The sequence below is a fragment of the Candida oxycetoniae genome (assembly GCF_023343755.2).
Source record: "Candida oxycetoniae strain CBS 10844 chromosome Unknown scaffold9, whole genome shotgun sequence".
Taxonomy (NCBI): domain Eukaryota; kingdom Fungi; phylum Ascomycota; class Pichiomycetes; order Serinales; family Debaryomycetaceae; genus Lodderomyces; species Lodderomyces oxycetoniae.
This window is the reverse complement of record NW_026055363.1, coordinates 262,903-278,122: the sequence shown is the minus strand read 5'-3', so window position 1 is coordinate 278,122 and position 15,220 is coordinate 262,903. Positions and strand designations below refer to the sequence as shown.

The 15,220-nt window shown below is 37.5% G+C and overlaps 7 protein-coding genes across 7 annotated transcripts; 4 read left to right on the top strand and 3 right to left on the bottom strand. All coding sequences in view use genetic code 12, as the record gives it.

The window, feature by feature from the left end:
* Positions 1–2,269: 2,269 nt before the first annotated feature.
* Positions 2,270–2,776, top strand: KGF56_000447 (uncharacterized protein; the record flags this gene model as incomplete). Its single annotated transcript, XM_049325893.1, has 1 exon — positions 2,270–2,776. One exon carries the CDS (start codon positions 2,270–2,272, stop codon positions 2,774–2,776), a length of 507 nt encoding a protein of 168 aa, XP_049182586.1.
* Positions 2,777–2,878: 102 nt separating this feature from the next.
* CAF16 (putative ATP-binding cassette family ATPase) lies at positions 2,879–3,883 on the bottom strand (the record flags this gene model as incomplete). The annotated part of the gene is made up of 1 exon (XM_049325882.1): positions 2,879–3,883. The coding sequence occupies one exon, from the start codon at positions 3,881–3,883 to the stop codon at positions 2,879–2,881; it is 1,005 nt and encodes a 334-aa protein (XP_049182585.1).
* A 353-nt stretch (positions 3,884–4,236) lies between these two features.
* Positions 4,237–7,350, bottom strand: GCR3 (Gcr3p; the record flags this gene model as incomplete). The annotated part of the gene is made up of 1 exon (XM_049325871.1): positions 4,237–7,350. One exon carries the CDS (start codon positions 7,348–7,350, stop codon positions 4,237–4,239), a length of 3,114 nt encoding a protein of 1,037 aa, XP_049182584.1.
* Positions 7,351–7,750: 400 nt separating this feature from the next.
* On the top strand, positions 7,751–8,710 carry SAM4 (S-adenosylmethionine-homocysteine S-methyltransferase; the record flags this gene model as incomplete). The annotated part of the gene is made up of 1 exon (XM_049325860.1): positions 7,751–8,710. One exon carries the CDS (start codon positions 7,751–7,753, stop codon positions 8,708–8,710), a length of 960 nt encoding a protein of 319 aa, XP_049182583.1.
* Positions 8,711–8,933: 223 nt separating this feature from the next.
* APS3 (Aps3p) lies at positions 8,934–9,571 on the top strand (the record flags this gene model as incomplete). Its single annotated transcript, XM_049325849.1, has 2 exons — positions 8,934–8,955; positions 9,021–9,571. The coding sequence occupies 2 exons, from the start codon at positions 8,934–8,936 to the stop codon at positions 9,569–9,571; spliced, it is 573 nt and encodes a 190-aa protein (XP_049182582.1).
* Positions 9,572–9,669: 98 nt separating this feature from the next.
* Positions 9,670–10,116, bottom strand: KGF56_000442 (uncharacterized protein; the record flags this gene model as incomplete). The annotated part of the gene is made up of 1 exon (XM_049325838.1): positions 9,670–10,116. One exon carries the CDS (start codon positions 10,114–10,116, stop codon positions 9,670–9,672), a length of 447 nt encoding a protein of 148 aa, XP_049182581.1.
* A 2,073-nt stretch (positions 10,117–12,189) lies between these two features.
* On the top strand, positions 12,190–15,009 carry UPC2 (Upc2p; the record flags this gene model as incomplete). The annotated part of the gene is made up of 1 exon (XM_049325827.1): positions 12,190–15,009. The coding sequence occupies one exon, from the start codon at positions 12,190–12,192 to the stop codon at positions 15,007–15,009; it is 2,820 nt and encodes a 939-aa protein (XP_049182580.1).
* Between the last annotated feature and the right edge of the window lie 211 nt (positions 15,010–15,220).

Genomic DNA, 15,220 nt, shown 5'->3' with positions numbered 1-15,220 from the left:
TTTTTGGGGGGGGGGGGGGGGGGGTTGCGGCAATGCTTGACCAATTTGAACTCAGACCAAAATGGTAAAACCTACTTCTCGATCCCTTGATTGCTCTACTTTGCAAAGCTATAAGATCCAGCGTGTTGAAATCCAATAGAAAAAGGTTTCAAGTGGCTGATTGAATTGATATTGCTGATTTTTTTTTTTCGGCTATCAGTTATGTGACTTTGTTCGTGGCTTAGATGGAAAATCGGAAGTTGATTAGAAAGGTGATGGAGGAGGAGGTGGAGGAGGAAGAGGAGGTGGAGGAGGAGGTGGAGGAAGAGGAGGTGGAGGAGGAGGAGGAGGTGGTGGTGGCTGTGTAGATGGTGTAGAAGTAGTTATGTTGCTCTGGCAATGCGAGTGTAAATTATATGGGGGCTCGAGGTTGCCGAGGAGGTAATCTAAGACACTATCGTCACTATCGAGCAGAGCGAGATAGTGGAGCACACTAGCTGAGACTGGAGAGACTGAAGAAGTAAGGGAGTCTATAGAGGTAGTAACTACTCACTATCTCGTTCCTCGATGGTGAGTCTATAGAGGTAGGAACTACTCACTATCTCGTTCCTCGATGGTGAGTCTATAGAGGTAGAAACTACTCACTATCTCGTTCCTCGATAGTGAGTCTATAGAGGTAGAAACTACTCACTATCTCGTTCCTCGATAGTGAGTCCAGAGGCTTATTGTATTGATAAGGCAAGAGTTTATTGAAAAACAATACTTTAAATATATATAGAATATCTGACAGACTAGAAGGGAATAGACTATTGTATAGAAATTATTTATTGTGCGGGTGTTTATAAGAATAGTAATATATGTATATATTGACAATAAAGTTATCTCATGGTAAAGAAAAATTCAATCTATTTTGGAACAATAGTGTATAGAAAAGCTAAAGAGTATGCGTATAGAAAAGCTAAAGAGTATGCGTATAGAAAAGCTAAAGAGTATGCGTATAGAAAAGCTAAAGAGTATGCGTATAGAAAAGCTAAAGAGTATGCGTATAGAAAAGCTAAAGAGTATGCGTATAGAAAAGCTAAAGAGTGCGTATAGAGTATGCAGTATAGAGTATGCGTATAGAGTATGCGTATAGAGTAGACATTTATAAATCAATACAGGACTCTTGTAGTTTAATTATTGAGGATAAAAGACAGTATTTGTAAACATCATTTGACACCAAATAGTCTGATACACGTATACACTTGACTATAAGCACTTTTATTCTGTAATAAATATTACTATAAAGGATGTAATAAATATTAGTATAGGGATAAATATGTAATAAAACTATAGGAAAAGGATATATGAGAAAAAATTACTATAGGAGAATAATATATAATAATTATTACTATAGGGAAAGGACATGTAAATATTACTATAGGGAAAAGATACTAAATAGTCTATATATTAATTCTACTTTAGAGAAAATCCTATAGATATGATCTAACTGACACTATCGAGCAGCACTAACTGACATTATTGAGCAGAGCGAGATAGAGCAGCACTTTGCGACATTAGAATTAATGAAAAGATTTCAGGTTTTATGTTGATACGATTTAATAATACATTAATAATGATTGATCATATATATTTATATACATATTTTATTTATTATTAATAAATCTTTTGCAACAGAAAATTACATAGATTCTATATAGTCAATGACACAGGTAGACTGTTCTACTTTTACTGGAGTACTTATCGAGAGTCTCGTTCCTCGATAGTAGAGAGGAGAACACTAGAGCACTTTCCAGAGCACTTTCTGCTAGAGTACTTTCTACTAGAGCACTTTCTACTAGAGTACTTTTATCGAGTACTTTCTACTAAAGTACTTTTATCTAGTACTTTTATCTAGTACTTTCTTTTAAGTACTTATCTACTATCTCGTTCCTCGATAGTAGTTACTCGATAGTAGATACTCGATAGTAGATACTCGATAGTAGATACTCGATAGTAGATACTCGATAGTAGATACTCGATAGTAGATACTCGATAGTAGATACTCGATAGTAGATACTCGATAGTAAACAATTCTACTGTTATCACTATACGACATACACGACATTTTAAAGGGAAGTCACGTGAATCAACACCTCTACGACATACACGACATACACGACATCTCCAAACCATCAAAAAAACAAACAAATTTCTTGTTTGTTTATTTTTCCTTTACATTTGTAACCTAGGTTAAATTATACATTGCCAGTTTGGAGTAAGTTCCACTATGAATATTACTCTCAACATTATGGAGGATATAGAGAATCACTATGTTGCTACAACGGCGTTGCCAAACAAGCCGGACGCAGCTACGCAAAAGACTACCCTTTTGAAAAAGACAAGTTTACCATTACAAGAAAGCACCAATACAAGCTCGTTACACATGTCCCATTTGCTACAGTTGAAGGAAAATCTTTCGTCTCCGGTGAAAGCTCAGCAACAGCAGCAGCAGCAGCAGCAACAACAGCAGCAACAACACTCTAAAAAGAGAGGACCTACAACACCGACTCCCGCACTACTGCATCAGAATACCAGAAGAAAGCTAGCAACAGCTCCTTTTCCTACAGCCACCACCACCACTACACTCACGCCCACCAAAACTAGAAACCGCATGGATGAAAAAATACGGTGTCCTTTTGGAGACACTTTATCTGAGATCGATTTGAACTACAAAAACTGGTTACTAGAACAGCAATTGAGATATGTCCAGGAACTCAATGAATTTTTAGAACTAGAGAGAAAGTTTTCAATATAACTTATTTTGCCATAACATACATAGAAAAAAAAAAGGCAGCATTACTTGGCATCATTTAGCAGCATCATTTTGGCATTATTGTTTGGCATGGTTTTGTAAAGGTCACTTTTGACTTCTTGTGCTTTTAAAGTACAGTTTTAGTTTGTCTTCATCAGCATCGAAATAGCTCGCATCTTTGGAATTAACCCAATCACTATGCCTCTGTCGCATCTTTATCTTTTCCTCTTCTCTCAGTCCCCGTCTAACCAAATCTTGATTCAACCAAAACAAAGCTAGTGGATGAAGCGTCTCCGATTTGTTAATTTGAATCAAGTTGTGCTCAACTTTAACACTACTACTCTCATTTCCAGCTCCTCTTGTCTCAGTAAACTCAACACTTTCCATTTTCACGTCATTCAACAATACTCCCGCATCAATATGCAAAATGCGATCACACCATTCCTTTCCCAACCCGTCAAATATATGAGTCGCATAAATAACACAACAATTCCTGTTAATACACTCCGATTTCAAATAGTTCAAAAGTTTCAGCCTGACAACCACATCCAAATCAATTGTCACTTCATCCAATAGCAACAATTTCCAAGGTTTAACCAACCCCATCGCTATTTGAACTCTCCTCCTCTCACCATCGGAAAGGTCAATCATTGACCAGGATGGGTCAATATCTAATAATTCAACCAACAAGTTTCTCCTATCAACATAAGCCTCACCTCCAATCGACGATAATAGTAAACTTACAGGGATGTCTCTTTTAATCACCGAGTTTGTAATCCACTCAGTTCCCAAGTACGTTATGTAACTGTTAATATCTGAATTATGCTGACTTGCATCGCGACTAGACGAAAACTCAAAAGGGTCAAATCCACCAAGACGTAATTTCCCGCGCTTGATCAAAGTCTTGCCTGCTAGAATTTTCAATAACGTTGATTTCCCAGCTCCATTAGGCCCAATTATCAAGTTTGTTGTTCCCCATGCTATTTTTAAATTAATATCTTGTAATCCAATCTTCAATGAAGACTGCCGGTTAGAATTTCCCTTTGGAAACTCGTATGTAAGATTATCAACTTGTACAGCTAACGTTTTATCGTTCAAGTGGTCACCCATCTCTTCTTACCACTATAAATCGTACAATGTCGTTTTAGCAAGCCGTCCCTTCAATTGTTACTTGGACCTTGGGTATTTCTTAAGGAGTATTTTTATTTTTATTTTTTCCACTTTATTGAAAAATTAGAACAAAAAATAAACCCTGGTTAATATTTTCTGTCAAGTTGACTTCCTTTCAACTTTGCTGAAGCTAATCTTGAGAAGAGTAGCTAAATCTCTTTCTACTTAGTTGCCGCCGTTGGCGCTAGTCTTGTCAGTAATACACAGGAGTTCTAATAAAATCTATCCTAACTTATACACAGTTTTTTTTTTTTTAGTCTTTTCCTTTTGCCTTTTCCTTTTCCTTTCTATCATCAGCTTATCAATTCGTCAAACCAAGACAATACACTGATTCTTGTTGGTATATTTTGAAGGTCATTAAATACAGTTTTGATTTTTTGAAAGAATGCCTCTGAATTGTCTCCATCTGAGTTTGTTCCCTCTGGGTTAGAGTCCTTATCGTTTTCTACTTGAGTCCTAATGAATTTTCTAAAATAACACTTTAATAATCCCAAGTATTCGTAGAATAACCATTGCTTATCAACTTCACTAGCATTATCCTCACTTAGTTCATCAATTTGTACAACTTCACCAACACCTAGATCCAATTCATTCAACTTATCTACTATAGCTCTAAACAAGATAAATATCAAAGATTTCAATTGTTTAGATCCACTATTTTCCAAAATTCGATTAATAGATTCCATACATGAAACATTGTCAATAATAAGATTAGCTTTAAAAGCTTTAATCAATAATTGTTCTGCATTGATGACTCCAAAGTCAATTAAACTCTCCAATACTAAAAATATAACTTGTGGCTGATGAACCCAGATTCTGAATATGGAATCAATTATCCAATTCTGTCTCTCTTGCTTGTCCTCCTCATTGGATACCAATTTCAACTCTTCAAACTCAGAATCGTTTTCCATGTTGGGTAATGGGGCACGCTTTGGTTGTTCAATGGGTTGACCACTGAGAAATTTCAACTTTTCTGCATCTCTGCTTAGGATGCTCACCTCGGAATAAATGGATCTTGAGCCAATATAACAGTATGATTGCATGATTATGTTGATTGCAAATTTGACAGGATTAGGTATAATAACTTTTGCAGATGCAGCAGGTGCAGGTGCAGGTGCAGGCGCAGAGGCTGCCGAGTGTTCCTCTTCTTTTTCTTTATCTTCGCCCTTGTCTTTATCTTCGCCCTTGTCTTTATCTTCGCCCATGTCTTTATCTTCGTCCTTATCTTCATCTTCGCCCATGTCTTTATCTTCGCCCTTGTCTTTATCTTCGCCCTTGTCTTCCGTCTCCATATCTTGGTCCGTCGATTGGTTCCTTTCGTTCGACTTTACAATATCACTAATAAGTGAATTGCATAGCCCACTAAACTCTTTATTCGACTTGTGATGAGACATTATAAATTCGTATGCTCTGGAACCAAGCTCATGAAAGGGTAGTTCTGGATTTGTAAAGTTGTAAAATATCTCATCTTGTGCACTGACATTTGTCTTTGTCTGCAACGACATCTGCTTCATATCATATAATGCACTTAGTTTGTCCTTAATCTCGGGCGAATCTCCATACAAAGCGGAGTCATATTCAATTATATAGTCTCTAACATCAGGGAACATAGCAATATTCAAATACTGGTAAAATTCCTTAAAATTCACAACTTCACCATCAACAACATCAACAAAACTTTCCTTTATTCTCTTCTTATTAGATAATCTGATTTCCTTTGCAATCAAATTCTTGATGAAATTCTTTTTAGGATGGTATTTCAATCTCGCATATCTTTGAGAATCATCGATCCACTCTTCCCACTTCCAACTAAATTCGAAATTCGAAATTTGTGTAGTCATCCAATCCAAAAACCGCAACTTTAGTTCATAGTCTAATGTTTGCAAGTTTGAATAAAAATACCTAATGGCTCTACCAAATACTGGCGCCATAGATTCGGTGTTTTCTTTACAACATGCAATCAACACTGTGTAATAGTAAATTTCCCTGTGCAACGTTTTAGGGAGCTGGAAAATCATAGTCAAAATACTTTCCACAGCAACATCTTCAATTTTCCATGTAGATAAAGGTGGATCATTTTCGCCGCTTTTATTATCGGCATTAATCATAGTCAATTGATCAATCGAAGTACCCACTGGCGCGAATAATTCACTGCTGAAAAATAAATCCAACGCTGAAAGTTGAATTGATGCTTCGTTTTTGTTGAACGAAAGATTAGTTAAAATGTCAAATGATAAATCTTTAAAAAATAAACCAATATAAGATTCAATTGGTGGCACAGTTTCAAACTCAGTGGTTTGGTTATAAACTTGAAACAAGATTCTCAGATTTTGCTGCCATATTTTATCAATGTTTTCTTCAGAAGTTGGATTGTATTTCTCGATTTTCTCAAATGTGGGCAAACGGAAAAGTGGTAATTTGTGCTTAACGACTTCCTTGGATATAGCATTATTTTCCAAAGCTCTCCCCACAATTGGTTCCAAAAATGGCTCAAAGTCAAGAAACAACGTCAATTGCCAGTCATTCTTCTGCAAGACTTTCAATGAGGGAAGGATCAAGTTGATCAATTTTTTTGGCTGGTAAGGTATATCTAAATTACCCATTCTAGTATCAAAAGGTTGCAATATTCTGTTAGACTCCGGCTCGACTATAGGAAAGTTGTCAGCTAGTTCAATTATATCATTGAGGTGTCCATGTATCTCCTCAGACTTATCATTGCTCAACAAGTAGGGCACTGCAATTAATGTGTTGTAGAATATTTCTTGGGCTATCCCGTTCCTCTTGTCACCCGATTGAACCTGCAAGTCAATAGCAAATTGAAGGAATTGAGTGAATATATTAATTATGGCGTATTCATCAATTATTGGAGAGATACAACTCAAAAATTTGATGATACTCTTTATATTATTGAAAACACCAGCGTCTTCTTTCCTGCTATTTTGCTGCTCAGCCTCTGGTACCACAGCTCCACAAACTGAATCTAATAGCATTTGGATTTTTGCATGTAGATACTCAACCACATATTTAGCAACAACAAAGTTTTTGGCGTTACATATAAACACTAGATTACCAATAGCATTGATCTTGTGCGGTTGTTCAATAATAATGGCATAAATTGTGGTCAAAATGGCATTTCTCAAATTGTCAATCTTTTCAAATTCAGCGACAATTGGATTCGAAATGTAGTCAACATCATCAATTTGCGCTCCGACATTGGGGTTCTCCCCTAGTCTTCTTATATCCTTGCAAACATTATTAATCAATTCTTGTGCTGGATCGATGCGCTGCCTTTTAGCGCCATAATTGTGCACCTGCAGCTGCACCTGCAACTGACCATACCCACTTGACCCTGCTTGCCCTTGCTCAAAATCATCTCTCAGTCTCTTATTCGAAGCCTCAAAATCCATCTTTTCCTCACAAAAAGAAAAGAAGAACCGACAAATCTTCCCTTCTTGCTCAATAAAAAGCCTTTAGGGTAACCTTTCCACTATAAGTGCATTAAATTTTTTTCAAGCATTTTTTTTTTTTTCGTTGAAAATTTATCAGGTAGCGCTACGACCGACCGTGGGCGGGCCAGCCGCCGATGGCCAGCCGCCGATGGCTAGCTGTCGAGGGCTAGCTGTCGAGGGCCTTGCTATCTCTCTCCCCCCATCCATTAATGGTTTCTAATACACAAGTGTATCTCCATCCATTAATGGTCTTTAATACATAAGTGTATCTTGTTGAGAATAGTTTCCTTTTCCATATTAACAAGTTGCAGTTAATAAACCAAGTATCTAGAATAATTATAGAAAACGATACAAGAGTATGCCTAAAGATATTTTTGGTAAAAGAAGGGTCATTGACGGTGCCTTGGGTACAGAATTGGAGGAATTGATTGATCCTAATGAAACTTTCTTGCCTAGTAAAAGTCCTCTTTGGTCTGGACAAGCATTAATTGATGCACCACAAGTAGTTAAAGCTGTTCACAAGGAGTATATGAAAGCGGGTGCAGATATAGTGTTGACATCTACCTACCAAAGTTCATATCAAAGTTTGAAAAAACACACTGAGATGACCAACGAGCAGATTCATGAGTTATGGCAAAGAGCCATTGATATTGTTAAGGAATCGAGATCTGAGTTGGGGAAAACAGATTCTGTTTTCATTGCTGGCTCAATTGGTCCTTATGCTGCTTATTTAGCTGACGGGTCTGAATATACTGGGAAATACTCCAACATATCTTTGTCCAAAGTGTTGAGAGAATTTTATCAACCTCTCCTAGAGTTTTTCGTCAATAACGACGATATCGATTTGATTATTTTTGAAACTATACCCAATTTCCACGAATTTCAAATCGCTAATGAGTTAGCCCTGGAATATAGTGACAAAAAGCCATTTGTAGTATCTTTTACGTGTCAAAACAATCACCTGTTGACAGATGGAACAGCATTATCTACAATGAGAAAATATCTTACAGAAACAACTGCATCTAAAACCACTTCAAAAGTGTTGGGGTTGAATTGTGTTGATTATGAAGTAGCGTTAAGTATAATCGACCAATTTCCCGAGTTCAAGTTTTTCGTTTATCCCAATTTGGGATTCCAGTACGATGCTACTTGTCATCAATTCATTATTAAAAAAGGTAGACCTGAAGATGCATGGGATCAATTTATAAGAAAATTGGTCTCTTATAGAAACGTTATTGGAATTGGCGGTTGCTGCAATACTGGTACTAAAGAGATCAAGTTTGTTAGAAGCATCTTAGATGAGGACACTATCGAGTAGAGCGAGATAGTGGAGCAATACTAAGTAGACACTATCAAGCAGAGCGAGATAGTGGAGTAGTACTTATCTCGCTCTGCTCGATAGTGTCGCTCGATAGTGTCGCTCGATAGTAGAGTAGTACTTACTAGCTTGAAAAAAAAAAACAAAAAAATAAGTAGTTAAGCTTGAAAGATAAAGCTTTATACTATCAAGGTTCAACGAATTTACCTCTAAAGAACAGATAATGATCCACTCGGTGCTAATATGTAAGTAGGTTATATTTAACTCAGATTTTGCCAGTATACTAATAACTCTGCTCTGCGCTTTCTAGTCAACAATGATGGAGTTCCTCGGTTAATGAAATTTTATACTAAAGTCGATATCAAGACGCAAAGATTATTACTACAACAAGTTTACCAGCTCATATCTGTTCGCTCAGATCAAGAATGTTCGTTTATAACTTCTCCAAAACTATTAGAAGATCTAGAAGACATTAAGGTGATTTACCGCCACTATGCCACATTATATTTTGTGTTTATTGTAGATGATCAAGAATCGGAATTGGGGATCTTAGATTTGATTCAGGTGTTTGTCGAGTGTTTGGACAAGTGTTTTTCAAACGTTTGCGAGTTGGATTTGGTGTTTGGATGGCAAGTGCTACAGACGGTGTTGGAAGAAATTGTTCAGGGCGGTATGGTTATAGATACTAATATCGGCAGAATTGTTGCTGGGGTCGATGAAGCTAATAAGCAGAAAAATGGTGGTGGTAGTGGTGGTAGTGGTGGTGGTAATGGTGGTGGTGCTCTTGGCGTGAGCAGCAATTTGAGCCAGAGTATATTACTGACCTTGTCGCGAGATAGAGGATTTTGGAGTCGAGGGTAAATACTGTATATATGAGACCAGACGACTGAAACGAATAGAGACTAGACGAGTGAAACGAGTCTAGTCGATAGAGTATAGATAGATACATTTTATAGCTCTTACCACCATTTCCACCAGTGTTTTCCATTCAATCTTTTCTTTTCATTTAGCAACTTTTCGACTTCTTTAATATCCTCAAGACTCTGACTGATTTCTCTTTGCTGAGCTTCTTTTGCTTTTGTTTGATGAAATAACTCTTTATCGACCAATTGTAAGCTTAGATTTCTTTGATCTTTTTCCAAAGGCGAGCCAATTGGACCCGTTTTCCAAATTGGGTCATTTGACGCTGAAGTTTTCTTGACGATTTCTATTAGTTTCTCTTGCTCTAATTCTCTCAATTCCTTGTTTTGTTCATAATGTGCTCTTATTTCAGGGGAAAATTGTGATATTAGTTGTTCATCTGTGGGTATTATTGTTTTGTATAGCAATACACCGACTCCTACGATACAGCCACCAGCAAAATAAACACGTGCCCACCTATACCAAAGGGGCTTCTGGGATGACATTTCAAATGATTTTCAGGAAAGCTAAAGATGAGATGAGATTAATAATTTAATAGTCTCCATTGGTGAGAAAAATAAAAACTATCCACTATCGAGCAGAGCGAGATAGTGGAGCAGCACTCAGTAGCTTGTAATGGCAGTATCGGCGACACTATCGCCGACACTATCGAGCAGAGCGAGAGAGTGGAGCACACTGACTAGCTGCTCACAATCTCGCTCTGTTCGATAGTGGAGCACCGACTAGTCCCACAGAAATGAAAAGCAATAGGTAGTGAAAGTCCTAGGTAGAAAGAGTATGCGAGTGAAATTGGGCCAACTCGAGAGATCCAGAGAGGGTGGAGATAAAAAAGCGACTAATTGATTTAGTGTAAAACAATTGTATGGTACTATATCTTTTAGAGGCTTGATCGTTTTCTATAACTTTTCAATTTTATAGAAAGACCCAGCAAAAAGTATTGTGCCTATATTGCCGGGGCACCTAACCAGACTAGATGGAAACATTTCGACACTATCGAGCAGATGGAGATAGTGGAGTACAACACTTGATAAAACTATCTCATTCTACGCGATAGTGGAGCACATCACTTAATAAAACTATATCGCTCTACTCGATAGTGGAGTACAACACTTGAAAACACTATCGACTGACACTATCTCGCTCTGCTCGATAGTGGAGCACACTGACTAATTACTATTGACTAGTTACTATTTGGTACTATTTGGTACTATTTAGTACTATTTGCTCAAAAGTGTTACTAGCTGCCACCGACATTATACCACAATCTTTTTATAATTATTAGTCTATGGTTATACATATATTGACATACCAGGGTTAGTCTATTGTTATACATATATTGACATACCAGGGTTAGTCTATTGTTATACATATATTGACATACCAGGGTTAGTCTATTGTTATACATATATTGACATACCAGGGTTAGTCTATTGTTATACATATATTGACATACCAGGGTTAGTCTATTGTTATTCATATAATAACAGACTTTAATTAAATGATAAGGAGTTTAATCTTCCGAGGAAGTTGACAAAAAAAAGAAACGATTAGGCAGTAACAGTAAGCCGTAAGATTAAGGAGTAACAGTAAGCGGTGAGATTAAGGAGTAACAGTAAGCGGTAAGACTAAGGCGACACTAGGGAGCAAAGCGCCCAAGTGTTCCTCGATAGTGTTGGTACTAAGTGTTGGTACTAAGTGCTGGTACAAAGTGTTGTTACAAAGGTTCTACGAAGTGTTGGTACTAAGTGTTGGTACTAAGTGTTGTTCCACTATCTCGCTTCGCTCGAAAGTGATAGTGTCGCTCTGTCTTTCCTCGTATAGCTTATTTAATTGCTTCTAAACGACGAGATTTATTAGAGACCAAATTTGGCAATTCCTTTTTTCCGTCTCCTTAGGTCAACTGTAATCCGCGTCAAGCTCCTTATAGTCGATAAGGCAGTAGTTTACTTTGGCTAGCAACTTGTTATATTCATATAGCGAGCGATTAATCATAGTGAATAATATATTTCTCAAGGAAAATCACTGTAATCGCTGTAACTAAAGTGATTTTTCTTTAGAGATTGTTTGATTTAACTAAATTACATATATCATTTCATTGCAATCACCGCGCCCCCTTTTTTCTCTCAAACAGTCATGGCTCTTTTAGTAACAACTAGCCTTTTTTAGATGCAAAGGGCTTGTTGATATTTTCTTTTTTTCCATTTGGTTACAGTAATGGAAAATTCAACATTTTCTTGAAATATATCATCTTATTTTGGAACTCATTTATCCGAATTGAATAACATCATCTACTCAAAATTATAACCAAGGGAGAAGGGGGGAAAAGATTAAGATTAAGGACCTAGTTATTAGATCTAAGGTCGATTACGCATACACACATAAACACACCCTTGTTCAAGACCAATTGAGAGACCCTACTTGACCCAGTTTGCCTAAATAACTATAAAGAACCAAATCCCCGAATGCATAATTTGGGGTTGTTTTTTTGTTTTTTTTTGGCCCATTTTATATCCCACTTTTTAAATTAATAACCCTTTTTCAAGTTTTGTTTTTGATAAATGACTAGCATTGGAAACCAGATATCGGTAGAGAATCTTTCCAAGCAGCCTTTTGATCAGAATGGTAGACAAGAAATACAAAGGCATCTGCTATCATCGTCGTCTAAGAGTAAGAGCATTGCCAATGACGGGAAAGATGACCTAGAAACGTTATTAAACGCGTCTCTACAATCTTCAGTACCAGTGCCAGGCGCCGGAACTATTGGCGCCAGTGCTGCTATTGCATCTGCATCTGCTGCTGCTGTTTCACCACCATCACAAATCGTCCCAATTGAGCCCCCCAAGACCTCTACAGGGAAGCGGAAATATCATCAGAAATCTCGACACGGATGCTCAACGTGTAAGCGAAGAAGAGTGAAATGCGATGAACAGAAACCAATTTGCGGGAATTGCATCAAACTAAAACTAGATTGTGGATATCTAAAGCTAGAAGAAGTAACTGCTGCTTCTACTGCTTCTGCTGGAAGCAATGACTTAGAGCCAGCATTGAAAAAGGCAAAGAAAGAAAAGAAACTAAAAGAGGTTTCCAAAAAGCTTTCAACAAAGAAAAGGTCAAAGAAAGAAACGATGCAGAGTGCAACTGCCATTGCAGAGCAATCATCGGCCATTTCATCACGATGTAGCAGCGTCAATGATATTCAAAATGATCTAGAATCAGCATCTTCGCTTCAACAACAAGCCACACCTTCCCTTACGCCAAGTCCAAGTCTCACCCAAACCACCAATAACTTTATTGACAAAATTGCTTCACAAGTGGTTGGAAATCGTATTTCCCAATCACATAATAATCCACTAAGTGCACTTTCTTCAGGCTTGCTCAGTGCAGGAAATTTAAACAATTTAAATATTGCCCATTTGGTCAATAACATTTCGGGATTAGGCGGAGATGTAGGTGGCAATTTGAGTAGTTTAATGAATTTGGGTAATTTATCAAGTCTATCAAACTTGGCTACATTAGCTCAGCTACCCATTGATTTAAACTGTTTAGGTGGGTTGAGCGGTGGTAGTAGTAGTAGTGGTGGTGGTGGTAGTACTAGTGTAACGGGGATGATGGAGAGCTTATCGGCGAATCTTTTGAACAGTGCAGGATCCGGTGCAAGCCCTTTGGCAAATATATTGGGTGTTAGCCAGAACCAGGCAATCATGGGCCAGCAGCAGCAGCAGCAGCAACAACAACAACAGGCACAGCAGGCACAGCAGACACAACAGGCGCAACAGGCGCAACAACAACAGACTAACGCTTTACATGAAGCAATAGACTCGCAAATGAGTTACCGTTCTACCAATGCCGCTGCGAGCTCAGCATTTACAATTCCGGAAACCGATGAATCATTGAATCAACAAGATTTACCTAACACTATATCCAACCTAATGTCACTGCACCTACCATCTTCCTCCGAACCAATGACTAATCCTCATCCACCTCCACCTTTACCACTACATCTATCACAAACAATGAACTCAAATAATCTAAACATGTTAGATTTGAAGCTTATGTTTCATTATACTTCACAGGTTGCCAATACCATTACTGGAGCAGGCATTTCAGAGACAAACATATGGTTACGAGATATACCGATGTTGGCATTTGAACATCCCTTTTTAATGCACTCGTTACTAGCGTTCAGCGCTACCCACTTATCACGTACTGAAACTGGATTAGATCAGTGTGTTACTTCACATCGTGGTGATGCCCTACGGCTATTGAGGGAGGCCGTATTGAACATTAATGCAGATAATACCGACGCTTTAGTAGCAAGTGCATTAATTTTGATTATGGATTCCTTGGCCAATGCTTCGTTTCCTTCGAGTACTTCACCAAAATCCTTGCCTGCCTCAGCATGGATATTTCATGTTAAAGGAGCAGCAACTATATTGACTGCAGTGTGGCCACTTACTGAGAGCAGTAGGTTTTACAAGTTCATTAGTGTTGACTTGGGAGATTTAGGTGATATAATCAATCAAAAGACCAACTTAAATCAAGCTGGTTCATCATCATCATCATCATCAACAACAACAACAACAACATCAACAACAACAACATCAACAACAACATCAACATCAACATCAACATCGACGGAATCTTCACAAAGAATATATACCGACTTGGAGTGTCATGATGCAGATATCGCCGATTTGTACCCTGTTGAAATCACCTCGCCTTATTTAATAACTTTGGCGTATTTGAATAAACTACATAAAGAAAGGTACAAATCAGATTTCATTTTACGAATATTTGCGTTTCCTGCCTTGTTAGATAAACAATTTATGTCAATGTTGATGTCGGGGGATGTAAAAGCAATGAGAATAATGAGGTCTTACTACAAGTTGCTTCGAGCATTTACAATGGAGATGAAGGACAAAGTATGGTTTTTAGAGGGCGTTGCACAAGTTTTGCCTTCCAATGTCGAGGAATACGCTGGCGGCGCTGGAGGTATGCACATGATGATGGATTTTCTTGGAGGAGGCCCTGATATAGCTGATGATTATGGTGAGGAATTTCAAGAAGAGATTGAGTTTATGAGCAACACGAAAAATGACGATAACAACAACATTGGTAATAATAATAATGTTAATAATAACAAGAACAATAGTACTAATGATAATACTACCAACAGTGATAATAATAATAATAATAACAACAACAACAACAACAATAATGACGATGATGATAAGACGAATATGAGGAGTACAAGTACGCAAATCAGCAATATGATGAGTCCAACAGTTGCATTAACAGATACAAATGACTTACCAAGTGATATTACGAGTGAGCTCGATATTATGCAAAGCGACCATGGATTTATAAGCTTAAAATAAAGACGATGAAGAACACTGCTTTAGAAAAAATTATAGAAGAATTTCTGGCTTACTGTAAATAATATATAAAAGATGTAGAATAGGGGTATAAAACGGAACAAACATTTTTATAAAGATGGCGGTAACACTGCAATAGCTGCATGGCAGTCTGGAAATAACACTGCAATAGCTGCATGGCAGTCGGGCATGACCCTTCTGGCATAACCAATTT